The sequence below is a fragment of the Culex quinquefasciatus genome, chromosome 2 (genome assembly GCF_015732765.1).
Source record: "Culex quinquefasciatus strain JHB chromosome 2, VPISU_Cqui_1.0_pri_paternal, whole genome shotgun sequence".
Classification (NCBI taxonomy): domain Eukaryota; kingdom Metazoa; phylum Arthropoda; class Insecta; order Diptera; family Culicidae; genus Culex; species Culex quinquefasciatus.
The window spans coordinates 25,212,688-25,227,091 of NC_051862.1; the positions used below are offsets into that span (position 1 = coordinate 25,212,688).

The following is a 14,404-nucleotide window of genomic DNA, read 5'->3' on the forward strand; positions in this document are numbered from 1 at the left end:
TGACTTTTGTATGGCTTACAATTTGCTGTTTTGCGTCCCTTTAAACATAAAAAAGAACCAATCCGATCCGAAAATCACTCCAAAATATGAAAAGTTTAAAAAATCGAATATCTTTCACTTGAAAAACATTTGCAAACGGTCGAATTATAGCAAATTTATTTGAATCTGGCCAATTTTTTTTTAAGTTTAGAAATCGGCTATTTCTGGTTTAAAATTAAAAAAAATGATTTGCCAAAGTTTGCTGAAGCCCAATTGAAAATTGTCCAAAAAATGTCACTGCATTTTCTCGGAAACGGTTGAACGGATTTAGACAGTTCTAGTCGCATTCGATCGCGGTTAGTTTCCTGTAAGTCACTATTGAAAATCTTTCACGTAGCCCTTTCCAGTCAAAAGATATTTACGGAAAATGTTTTGTAAACCTGAATCCGAAAAACACTAAACTAAAAAAAGGCCAAATTTCACAAATTTAAAATTAGGCCAAATTTTACCATAACGTCGGCAAGTCGCACATTTTTGTACAGCATTTTTAATAATTAATTGACACAAAATCATATCTCAAGTAAAAACATTTCAGTTTGTTCTCTTGAAATTGCTGACATAAATCCTGCAAGAAATTAAATAAGTTTTGCTTGATTTTTTTTAAACAAACGATAATTCTTGATTCTCTACTTTTTTTTAAATTTATTTTTCTTTGACGTTTTAAGTCTATCTAAATCTATACATGATATGATATTAAAATATGCTTTAATGAAATTCAGAATGTTTCATTTTTAATTTTTGAATCTGTCTAATCTCAATTTACAGATTGTAGAGTTGTCCTAAACATCCTCTAGAAATCTTTCAAAATTTAGTTTTTATAACTTCGCTTGTGTGTTATCTTGTGAGATGCTGCAAAAAGATAGGACGTATCACAAAATAGCACACAAGCGACTATACAAGTAAGCCTTTTTGGCTTTTGTTTTTTGCTGTTGAAAATAAAGAACAAGTCATCAAAATGTAATTATTCGGAATGGTCACTCATATCTGGCACTTTTTTCGAAATTTTCTAAAATCTTATACTGAACAGTTTTCGTAGGGCTCATAGTTTCTTTCATGAGAACACAAATTATTTGAAATTTTAAGGATATTTTTTTTCAAATCAATTTAATTTAGCAGGTTGAAACCTCAATAAAATTATGTTTCCTCATGCGCTTTAATTAGGAAAAGGGTATTTTTTTGCCAATTATATCTGCAAATAAAGATCACACAAACTTTGTTTACTTTGTGCATATGTCCTAATTATTAAAATATCAGTTCATTATCACCAAAGAAATAAAACAGGTTTATAATTAAAAATTTTGACTGTTTTTATTTTGAAATTTCAAAACTCCTGAATCCAGAAAATTCATCCCTGAATCCACCCCATCATTTCCCATCAGGCAGTGAAATTTAATTCTGCCCAGTTTGCACACCTTTCGCTTAAATTCAGTTGCACGAGAGGGGGCCAGCCAGCAGTGATTGCATCGGCTGCCGTTGGCAACCCCCACGTTTTCACCGGGACAGCAGGGGAAGGGTCGCATCGCCGCGAGGACTCACCCCGATATCCGACGCAGTCTCGCGGGATTTTTGTCCGATTTTTGACCAGTTGTTTTTTTTCTCGTTTTTGCTTGCCTCTGCCCTGAATGCGTCAAACGGAAACATATCTCGGATGTGGTTGATTTTAATTTCACAAACGTGAATTGCCGCGTCCGTTTGCTGGCTGGCTGTCGAGTTCGATTTTAATTTTTAAAAATTTAATTTCGGAGATTTGGGTGCCGTTTTTTTTTTTGGTCGGTGAACAAGGTGCAAATGGGTTTGTTTGAAGAATTTCGTTTTTATCACATATTTGCTTGACGTAATTTCGCTGATAGTTTTAAAATTTGTGATTTCAGGCAATTTAATATATTTTAACAACATTTTGAGTATTTAAAACCCACTTCTTCTTGTTTTCTGGATCAACCCAAATAACCAATAACAAGCCAGCCGTCAACCAGATGGCACTGATATGTCGCAAGAATTGAAATCTCTTTTTTTTTCCACCCATAAAACCACTGGCAATTTTCAAAAAAAAAAAACGTAATCGAAACAAAAAAAAAGGACCCATTTTCGAGGGGTCACGTGGAAAACCAGGTTGATAATGTTCCATTTACACAAACGTACACACACATAAATCCGTGTACACGTGGCACCAGGATGGTTCTCATTTAAAATTAATTTCCTCCGGAGTGGCATGTAGTCACTTGCACTTGGTCCACTGAACTCTCTCACCCCGTTTGGCTTGGGGCCGGGCTTTTCGGGGCTGATTCTGGGCTGGTAAGGATTATTGTTTTGGTGTGGTATTTTTAACAGTCAACTATTAAAAATTTACCATGTTGTTTCAACTTTTTTTTAAAAGTGCAATTATTATTGTAAAACTTTTTTTTTCTAAAAAATAAAAGTTGCTCCCAACATTTTGAAATTTTCAAAGCGATTTTTTTTTAATTTTCAGCTTTCTATTTTACGGACTGATTTATGCTTAAAAATGATGCTCTGTATATTTGACTTTTTATGACTTCCCAAATTAAGTTTTTCTTAAAGTTTTCGAAATTTAATTATATATTTGTGGGAACTAAAAAAGGGATACTTTACGCAAAAAAGTAATAAGGTGCAAAATCTTATAAAGAAAATATGTCAAACAGAATTTCAATTTTTTTTTTTGTGCAGAAAAAAAGTAATTGAAATGACTTTATACAATTTTTAATTTCAACTATTTTTTTAAATGTCTGTTACAAATGTTATGAAAAGTTTTCATAACCCTCCCCAACAAAATGGACTAAACAAATCAGGGGGCCAAAAAATATATTATTATTTTCAAAAAAAAAATCATAATATCTATGGAAATTCAAATGCAATCAGCTTAAATCAATTTAAAATGCATTCCCCTGCGTTTAGAAGAATTTATTTTTAATTTTTTTTTGGTTATTTTTAATTTTTTTTTTTTTTCATAGCATTCATTATTTGAAAACTAAAGATGGCAAAACAACTGAACTAGTGTCCAATGCAATTTAAAACACTTTTTTCATGAAAAAGTTGAGATTTTGGCTTGTGATTTATTTTTTATATTTTTATATTTAAATGCCCCGCCCTTGACCCCGGGGATTTTTTTTGTCCAAAAAATCAGCTTTTTGCAATTTTTTATCTTTTCATAACCCTACTTTGCCGATTCGACCAGAAAATCTCTTCTAAAGATACAGATTGTTGGATCACATGCCCAATTTTAATGACCAACCCCGAATTGTTCACCAACTTTTTTTTAAAGTTATTTTTGCATCCAGATTTTTCTATTATGTTCTTACTCCTGTGAACAATTATTATCTCAAGTGTAAGATTATTTTTCTCCATTTTTTGCAGTTTCACAAAACTGCTCATCTAACGTCTATGCGTTGTTATTAGAAAATAGTTAACAAAGAGTTGTTTGAAAATTGATTGTTAACTACCATTAGATACTCAAAATTTTAAATTAAAATTTACATTTAGTTCCATAAAAAAGTATTATCTAAAAATATCAAACTATTTTCATCAATTCATGAGGTTCATCTGAAGAAATTTCTTTAGTTCTGTTTAAATCAAAAGATACAAATTTTGAAATTTTAACAAGAAATATTTAACGTCAAAGACTATTATTTGCTCAATAATTTTTTTTGAATGTTATTTATTTACTTCAAAACCAAACAAAATAATTTAATGAATAATATAATTTAAAAAAAAAACAAATTAATGTCAAATAAATTAATTAATGCTAAAAAAATAATAAACATAAAATAAATAAATGAAAAATGAAAAATAAATAAATATAAAATACAATAGTAACACATAATAAATAAATAATAAATAAGGCCGTTGCAAACATTTTTTAAGAGTTTATGTCGCTCCCTTCATAGTTCGTCAGGGGAAAAAAAATATTTTTCCAAAAAACTTAAAAAATTACCCGAAAATAGAAAATCTAATCTACTGAAAACAATCTATAATCCATTTTCTGCATTGATAATCATGTCTAGCATGTTTGAGCTTGTTGGAAATTGTAATGTAAATTAAATAAAATAAATGTAAATATAATAAATAATAAATAATAAATAATAAATAATAAATAATAAATAATAAATAATAAATAATAAATAATAAATAATAAATAATAAATAATAAATAATAAATAATAAATAATAAATAATAAATAATAAATAATAAATAATAAATAATAAATAATAAATAATAAATAATAAATAATAAATAATAAATAATAAATAATAAATAATAAATAATAAATAATAAATAATAAATAATAAATAATAAATAATAAATAATAAATAATAAATAATAAATAATAAATAATAAATAATAAATAATAAATAATAAATAATAAATAATAAATAATAAATAATAAATAATAAATAATAAATAATAAATAATAAATAATAAATAATAAATAATAAATAATAAATAATAAATAATAAATAATAAATAATAAATAATAAATAATAAATAATAAATAATAAATAATAAATAATAAATAATAAATAATAAATAATAAATAATAAATAATAAATAATAAATAATAAATAATAAATAATAAATAATAAATAATAAATAATAAATAATAAATAATAAATAATAAATAATAAATAATAAATAATAAATAATAAATAATAAATAATAAATAATAAATAATAAATAATAAATAATAAATAATAAATAATAAATAATAAATAGTAAATAATAAATAATAAATAATAAATAATAAATACTATGTTATCCCTGTAATTTTGCCCACCGAACCAAACTCTGCATTCAGAAATTAACTAACATCTCAAAAATTGATGTTTTGCAACATAAAAAAATTGATATAAGCTTTTTATGTTTTGATTGGCAAAAAATGTGAAGCGCTATTTTTTGTTTTCTTTTTAAATTTTTGTTTTGTAAAATAATCAATGTTTAACTTATATTGAAAACATCATAAATTTATATTGATTTTAGTATATCAAAGATATCGACTTTTTTTTTGACGATACTGTTGTTTCGAAAATCCATTCACGAAATTCTCCCCAACAGACAGGAAAACAATAAATGGTTCAGATTTCCCGTTCGTTCGTTCCATTTTGTCATTTTATCCGCCGCCTCTGCTGCCTACCTTCAAGGGGTTCGGCTTTGCGGAAATGTCCGCGGATTTTGTTAATATTTACGAAACGTTAATTAATGAGTGGGTCAATGTTTTTCGGTGTATGTGTGTACGAAAGGGGGGGGGGGGGGTTGTTGCACTCGGTAATTAAGATTTAATGGATCTGGTCAATACGTGCATGTGTGTGGGTGTGAGCTGATGTCAGTTTTGCAACGACGAGGGAGAGAACACGGATACAGTTTTTGGACCAAATTAAATTGAATTGTTTTCAATGCTGTCGTCGATATAGACAATATCCGTGACAGTTTGACGCGTAATGGATCGGGCTCATTATGAATTGTTATTGGGCTATTCAGCGAGCGAGCTTCGTCAATAGTGCTCCCAATTAGGGGTAATTTCTGGTGATGATTATGGCCGGGCAGTTGCCTTGAGCGGTAGCGCTTTAGTTGGACAATTGTGTTTTGTGTGATTTTGTTTTTTTTTTTTTTGCTCGGAATTGATTAATTTGATAGGCTGTACTCTATAACAATGAAATAGACAAAATGAGTTGAAAAATTGATCTTTCATTGTATTTGGTTATGGATTATTATGAACGATTAGCACTGTTGCAAGCAGTTTTGAAAAACTTTTTATTAATCCTTCAAAAATATCTTTTCTATCAACTAATACTAAACTAAATCCAGATAAGCAAAAAATCCAATTGAAAAGCCATTTTTCTCTGTCACCAAGCCTATTCCACTCTCCATAAACTGGATCAATTCCAGCAACCCAATCTGAATCTCGTCCCAAATCGAAAAATAAAAACTTTTACTCCATCTGTATATTTCAAACAAAACTCCAATCAATGATGTATGACCAACACCAGCCAGCGAGCGAAATCAATCATTTCTAACCTGGATTTTTTTTTCGTTTTCAGAACTCTACAAACAGCCCGGAAAAATTGCCCTCCTCACCGGTGGAAACCGTGGCATCGGGCTGCGGATCGTCAAAAAACTCGTCGAATGTGACATCGAGGTGATATTGGGTAAGTTTGTTTTGGAAAGAGGGCGGTTTTATCCACCCAATTTTGTGGGAGTGTCGTCCTTTTCAACGGTTACTCTCGATCCAAAAATTAAAAAGCAACAATCTCTAACGTTTATTTTTCGCTTCTTTTTCCCACAACTTTTTCCCCCACCAACTGGAAAATCTTGAAAACAAAAAAAAAATGATGAAAAACAACAGGTGTCCGCAATCCGGTCGAGTCGAAAAAAGCCGTCGAAAAGTATTTGGAGCACGGCAAGGTGACGGGGGCGAAGCTGCACTTTGAGCAGCTGGACATTGGCAGCATGAAGTCGGTGCGGGCGTTCGCCGCCAGGGTGCAGGCCAAATTCGACAAAATTCACATTCTCTTCAATAACGGTGAGTATGTTTGTGTGAGTGAGAGAGAGGGAAGGGGGAGTAAAAATAATAATTTTATGGGATTTTGCTGGATTTTCCAGCATGAAATTCTTCCTGTTGGTAGTTTTTTGCAGTATTCGATGATTTTTGAAAATTAAAATTGATGAATTTGTTTCCAAACTCTTACAGATTTTCATTAAATTTAAAAAAAGATTCAATGTCCAAAAAAACAATTCGTTTTGAATGTTTATGGCTGAACCTCATGATTTTTTTTTATTCTCGGCTTAAACAATACACGATATTTCAATATCATTGTTAAATCTTGTCTAAGCCAAACTATGTATTTAACAAATTGGATGACCTTAGAATCTTCAAAACACAGAATTGATTAACTAAAATATTAGTATTTTTTATCCTGAGAGTAATGTTTTTAAAACATAATAAATTCGTGTTAATTTTTTTTAGAACAAATTTCTGAATATAAGATAAGCGAAATTAAAAAAGATTTTGAATGGATTTCAAGAAACTTTTTTTTCTTGAATGGTTTTAAATTTGGAGTTGATTGTTGCTGCAAAATGCAAAAAAAAAATCACAAAAATTTCATTTCTTAACATTGAAGATTGAATCAACAGTTTTTGAGATATCCCGAGTTGAAAAGTGAGGGCTTATTTAGAGCCACTAAGAAAAATGCTTTTTAGAAACAATCTAAAAAAACAATCTAAAAAAAAAAACAAAAATTGTTGAATAGTACTTAAGCTTTCAAAACTATATTTTTCAGGGGTGCTTTTCTGACATGAAGGTTTTTTTTTAATTGTGAAAAACTGAACTATTTTTCAAACATAAATACCTCAACAGTCCAAACCCCAAGCCTGCAAACTGCGTTACAGTGATTTTTTAAGGCCTGGGAAACAGGCAAAATAGTACCAAACATCAATGTTCTATAGTGTTTTGGAATCGTCAGGATGTCTACTTTGAGATATAAATATTTGTACAATTGGATTTCTGGGCGGGGCTTGGGGGGGAGGGGGTGCACGAAAAAAGCCCTGTGCAAAATGCGTTACATTAAATTTGTCAAATTTATATCTCATACATTACATGTTCAAACCTCAATGTTTTGTAGTGTATTTGAAAGGGCTTCATCTATACTTAACGTTAAAAATATAATGATATATTTGACAGTGGAAACATTTTTTTTGCGGAGAAATACACTCATCCGACATATCAAATTTCATCAAATTGCATGAAAAGTCATTTTGTATGAAAATCAAACCGATTCAGCAAAACCGGTTCACCCAACCGGTACAAAAGTTGTACCGGTTCACCATTACTATCTCAAAATGTATCATCCGACATATCAAACTTCATCATTATGTATCTAAATCAAACCGAAGCAGCTAAACCGGTTCACCCAACCGGTTCAAAAGTTGAATTTTAAGAATTTAAAGAATTTAAAGAATTTAAAGAATTTTAAGAATTTAAGGAATTTAAAGAATTTAAAGAATTTGAAGAATTTATAGAATTTAAAGAATTTAAAGAATTTAAAGAATTTAAAGAATTTAAAGAATTTAAAGAATTTAAAGAATTTAAAGAATTTAAAGAATTTAAAGAATTTAAAGAATTTAAAGAATTTAAAGAATTTAAAGAATTTAAAGAATTTAAAGAATTTAAAGAATTTAAAGAATTTAAAAATTTAAAGAATTTAAAGAATTTAAAGAATTTAAAGAATTTAAAGAATTTAAAGAATTTAAAGAATTTAAAGAATTTAAAGAATTTAAAGAATTTAAAGAATTTAAAGAATTTAAAGAATTTAAAGAATTTAAAGAATTTAAAGAATTTAAAGAATTTAAAGAATTTAAAGAATTTAAAGAATTTAAAGAATTTAAAGAATTTAAAGAATTTAAAGAATTTAAAGAATTTAAAGAATTTAAAGAATTTAAAGAATTTAAAGAATTTAAAGAATTTAAAGAATTTAAAGAATTTAAAGAATTTAAAGAATTTAAAGAATTTAAAGAATTTAAAGAATTTAAAGAATTTAAAGAATTTAAAGAATTTAAAGAATTTAAAGAATTTAAAGAATTTAAAGAATTTAAAGAATTTAAAGAATTTAAAGAATTTAAAGAATTTAAAGAATTTAAAGAATTTAAAGAATTTAAAGAATTTAAAGAATTTAAAGAATTTAAAGAATTTAAAGAAATTAAAGAATTTAAAGAATTTAAAGAATTTAAAGAATTTAAAGAATTTGAAGAATTTAAAGAATTTAAAGAATTTAAAGAATACAATCTCATCTTCATCTTCGAAACGGTGCCATTTTAAAAAGCATTTTCGATATGCGAATTTCATTTTGTATTAAAAATAAGTTTATAAATTTTATTTGACAATATTTTCAATGTATACCGAAACTCATTATTTTTGAAATTTTGCAGCATCTCTTACTCTAGCGCAATGATGCCTTTTAAATCCTCTTCAAGATCAAAAAATAAAATAAAAAATACAAATTTTGGGATTTAAAAATTTAATGATGAAGAGTCAGCTTATATTAAATGATACGTGGAAGTTCAAAAATCTGTACAAATGTTTTGATCGTTACCAATCTAAGGCAAAGTTGAACAAATTGATGAGGACTGTACTGAAAACAATAATACATGGAAATGACAGTTTTGGCGACTTTTTCAATATTTTTTTACTTCAAAATATATATTTTTTCTTTTTTTTCAGCCTTTAATTTTTTTCCAAAGGGACCATCCATAAACCACGTGGACAATTTAGAGGGGGGGGGAGGAGGTATGCCGATTGTCCACGATCCATACAAAAACGTTTTTTTTTTGTATGGACAATTGTCCACGAAGGGGGGGGGGGGGTAAAAGATTCCCAAAAAAATTGTCTACGTGGTTTATGGATGGTCCCAAAGTGGGCATGGGCATTATTTTCTTAATTTGAAAATCTGCGACTTTTTTCAAAACATGCATTTTTCATTCTATCAAAATTACAAACGAGTACTTTGCGATTGCAAATGAAGTTAAATTTTGAAAATTAAATTACACTTTAAAAAACATTGAGTTGGTTTTCTAGAAAGATTGCATTAAACGTTAAAAGACATTTAAAAACAATATAAAAATAATAAGTATTTTGACGAAGAACTTCGTCTTAGGGCTCTATACGGGGTAGCAATCCAAAATTTCGCGAAGCGAAATGAAACCGAAAAATGAAACACCTTCCCCAAGCAGAGGGGAAAATCACAGAAGCAGTGCGGTTTTGATATAAATATAAACGCCACTCCCTCCACAGCATTAGTTTAGTCAGTGGTCTACCACCGAAGCGAGAGGAGCTCAGCTCTTCTCGCGATTGCCAGCCTTCTCTCTTCCCTACAAAACCACGGGAAATTTGAAGGCAGGCTTCAGTCGGTGGTCTACCACCGAAGCGAGAGGAGCTCAGCTCCACTCGCAAGCGCTGCCAAGCGGAACCATGAGTTGGGGCAATATGAGTATCAAACTTTAGGGATTTTGATACTGGACATGAAATTTGACATTTTGGCAGTAGTGGCCACCACCTGGAGTGGCCGGAGGCCCCGGGGATGTTCCGATAAGGGGACATTTGCGGAACCATTAGAGTATGGGCAATATGGGTATCAAACTTTAGGGATTTTGATACTGGACATGAAATTTGACATTTTGGCAGTAGTGGCCACCACCTGTAGTGGCCGGAGGCCCCGGGGATGTTCCGATAAGGGGACATTTGCGGAACCATAAGAGTTGGGGCAATATGGGTATCAAACTTTAGGGATTTTGATACTGGACATGAAATTTGACATTTTGGGAGTAGTGGCCACCACCTGGAGTGGCCGGAGGCCCCGGGGATGTTCCGATAAGGGGACATTTGCGGAACCATAAGAGTTGGGGCAATATGGGTATCAAACTTTAGGGATTTTGATACTGGACATGAAATTTGACATTTTGGCAGTAGTGGCCACCACCTGGAGTGGCCGGAGGCCCCGGGGATGTTCCGATATGGGGACATTTGCGGAACCATTAGAGTATGGGCAATATGGGTATCAAACTTTAGGGATTTTGATACTGGACATGAAATTTGACATTTTGGCAGTAGTGGCCACCACCTGTAGTGGCCGGAGGCCCCGGGGATGTTCCGATAAGGGGACATTTGCGGAACCATAAGAGTTGGGGCAATATGGGTATCAAACTTTTGGGATTTTGATACTGGACATGAAATTTGACATTTTGGCAGTAGTGGCCACCACCTGGAGTGGCCGGAGGCCCCGGGGATGTTCCGATAAGGGGACATTTGCGGAACCATTAGAGTATGGGCATTATGGGTATCAAACTTTAGGGATTTTGATACTGGACATGAAATTTGACATTTTGGCAGTAGTGGCCACCACCTGGAGTGGCCGGAGGCCCCGGGGATGTCCCGATAAGGGGACATTTGCGGAACCATAAGAGTTGGGGCAATATGGGTATCAAACTTTAGGGTTTTTGATACTGGACATGAAATTTTACCTTTTAGCAGTAGTGGCCACCACCTGTAGTGGCCGGAGGCCCCGGGGATGTTCCGATAAGGGGACATTTGCGGAACCATTAGAGTATGGGCAATATGGGTATCAAACTTTAGCGATTTTGATACTGGACATGAAATTTGACATTTTGGAAGTAGTGGCCGGAGGCCCCGAGGATGTTCCGATAAGGGGACATTTGCGGAACCATAAGAGTTGGGGCAATATGGGTATCAAACTTTAGGGATTTTGATACTGGACATGAAATTTTACCTTTTAGCAGTAGTGGCCACCACCTGTAGTGGCCAGAGGCCCCGGGGATGTTCCGATAAGGGGACATTTGCGGAACCATAAGAGTTGGGGCAATATGGGTATCAAACTTTAGGGATTTTGATACTGGACATGGAATTTGACATTTTGGCAGTAGTGGCCACCACCTGGAGGACGTCAGGAGCAGATGGCTTGGTGGCCCGGTAGCAGACGGTCTGGACGCCCGGGAGCAGATGGCCTGGAGGCAGGGTGCATGGCCTGAAGGATGGCTGCTGCCAAAAAACCGACCGCCGCCAAGAAAATCGCCGTGGCCAACATATTTAAATGTACGTTGCACTTGCCAACGCCTCAATTCTTGAGGGCTGTCCAGGCCCGACCAATAAATAATAAGAGCCCTTTTCAGGTCTAAAATCGATCACGAAAGAGTTTATTGCTTAAATCATCCTGCACATGCTTAGTTTAACGTGAGTTACTCACGTACTCATACTCACATACATGAAAATACTTAAACGTCATTCAACGCGTAGAAGTCTGGAGCAACATTCAAAAGATGCGATACGACATTGCATTACACGTTTTAGAATGAGAAGAAGACCGTTTCCGCACTTTCAAATGTCGTTTAAGAACACACACACACACACACACACACACACACACACACACACACACACACATGCATGTCCCCAACAATTGTTTTGCAAGCAGAGAAAACTAAACTTTTCGACAATCAGCAAACGTCACGGTTTGGCGTTTGCTTCGAAAACACATTTTTTACCGTTGAGGAATGAGACAACTCTTTCGTTATGAATTTGTTGGCCCTGAAAAGGGCCGTTTGTTTCAGAGAAAAGGAACATTCTTCCGGATGCGCCGAGCCAGTTTTGATCGTAGCATCGCATCACGGCTGAATTCTAAAAGCGCTTGTCCATCCTGAAGTGCTGGGCAATCTCACGCAACAGCCGCTGGAAGGGCAACATTTCCGTGGACTTTTGGTAGCGACGGACGATATCGTTAGGCTTCTGCACATCTCCGGTGGCCAGCGCACCCTTTGGGGCTGCTATCGATGCCAGTTGCTGCCGCGGGGTCTTTCCTCAGGTGATGCAGCTATTTTTTCTGCTACTGCTTATGCTGGTGTCGCTGCTACTGATGTTTCCTCGATCAGAGTTGAACAGGGAATGGGGAAAAAATACTGAAACGCACTTTTATAACTTCGCGCAGACGCGAGAGGCCTTCCCCTTCCAGCGAGAGAGTGAGAGAGAAACTTTCCGAAGGAAAGTTGGGGAGGTAGAGAGGAAACAATATATAAGAAAGTGGCAGGTCTGATTTTTCTCATTCAACCAACAACTTTCGAACGATCATCTTACTGACGGAGCAAATTCTTCAGTGGACTGGACGCGGCTAGGGAGGCAAAGGAGGCGCCAAGCAGAAAAGCAGCAACAATGGAAAACGGGCCAGTCGAAGCAACGCAGACGGAAATCCAACACAGCTTTGTGCGCTGTTTAGAGGAAGCCGACGATTTCTGGATACGTTCAATTCCGTCGATTTTCCTTGGGTTCATTAGACCTTTTGGAAACAGGCGGTTTACCCGCAGACGGCAGATTGAGCGAAGCTGTGGCTGCAAGTAGGAGGAGGCAGCAAATTGAAACAAACGGCCCTTTTCAGGGCCACAAAATTTCTCACGAAAGAATTGTTCTTGAAAATTTCGAATGGTTGTTGACATGAAAAGTCGGTGACGTAGGCACAATCCCCCCTCCCCCTCAGGAATGTTCCTTCATTTACATTTTAAATTATCAAATCAAATTCACCACAGAGTTTGCATGAAACCACTGTTTATGTGTGCTAAATTACTAAAATACCATGCGCGCTTGTGCGTGTGTGTGTGTGTGTGTGTGTGTGTGTGTGTGCACGAGAAGTGAAACATCGCCTACTGTGATGGATACTTTCTGTGGCACAAAATGCGCAAGAAGAGCCCAAATTACTCAGAACAATTGAAAAGGGCTTAACTATTCTGTAATTTCCCAGACCATTTTTCAACAAAACTGGTAAATGCAGGGCTGCTACAGGGGTTATCCCCTGGCAACAAATTTTCAAAATCATGAATAAATTTGCTCAAATAAATGGAATTGATTGTAGAGTAACTCTTTCGTGAAAATTTTGTTCGTCCTGAAAAGGACGGTTTTGTAAACGACGCGCTGTCAAAAATTAATTCGCTGCCGCCTCGGAATCTCCTCCTGTGTCTTCTTCGGCAGCAGGACGGCATGAATGTTCGGTAAAACGCCGCCCTGCGAAATCGTGACCCCGAGCATCAGCCAGTAAAGCTCCTCGTCGTTCTGGATGGCCAGCTGCAGATGGCGAGGGATATCCGAGTCTTCTTGTTGTCCCGTGCAGCGTTTCCAACCAACTCGAGGACTTCCGCCACCAAATATTGTTGTCAGGAAGACCGGGCACCGGCGTAGTTGCCCTTCACTAGGAATCGGTTGAATTGTCCGACGGGGAACTGCAGCCCAGCTCGCGACGACCGTGTCTGCTTCTCGCCGATGTATCCTCGTTCACTGCCAATGTTGTTATGAGAACGAAAAGGCGAAATCGACCTATATTTATAGTTTTTTGTTTTGGCATTTCGTGCCTCGAAGAAAACTTGGTGGCGAATGCAGTAGGAAGGCAAAGAGAATGCCGTAGGAACGGTACAACGAGCAAAAGGGGCGGAGCATGCGTTGACGCGTTTTGCGCACAAAACCAGTGCCTAAATTTTCATCATTTCTCGGCGGTCCATTGAAGAAGATACCACAGATCGAATTTTTCGAAAAGTCGACTGCTGCTGACTCGGCGTTCCGGCCAGGAAGATCGGCGCTCCAGCCATCGCAAGTGTCCTCGCGGGAGATCCAGATCACCGTACGACTGCTGCTGCCCGGAGAGTTGACAAAGTATGCAGCGATTCATAAAAAAACAAGCGGCCCTTTTCAGGGCCATAAAAATTCTCACGAAAGAGTTATATCTTGAAAAGTCCGGGCAGATTCGATTTACAAGGTCAAATTTAGAGGTTACGTTTGGGACTTGAACAAATAGCTTCTGGCGTAACACTTAAA

The 14,404-nt window shown here is 34.5% G+C and overlaps 1 protein-coding gene and 1 pseudogene across 1 annotated transcript in view; one reads left to right on the forward strand and one right to left on the reverse strand.

Moving 5' to 3' along the window:
* The window catches only part of LOC6052290 (dehydrogenase/reductase SDR family member on chromosome X), a 76,368-nt gene that overhangs the window by 34,134 nt on the left and 27,830 nt on the right, over positions 1 to 14,404 (forward strand). The window contains exons 3-4 of the mRNA XM_038258358.1: positions 6,087 to 6,194; positions 6,392 to 6,568. Coding sequence (XP_038114286.1) covers positions 6,087 to 6,194; positions 6,392 to 6,568 — 285 coding nt within the window. The remainder of the gene's footprint in view (positions 1 to 6,086; positions 6,195 to 6,391; positions 6,569 to 14,404) is intronic.
* On the reverse strand, positions 13,514 to 14,178 carry LOC6035929 (annotated as a pseudogene).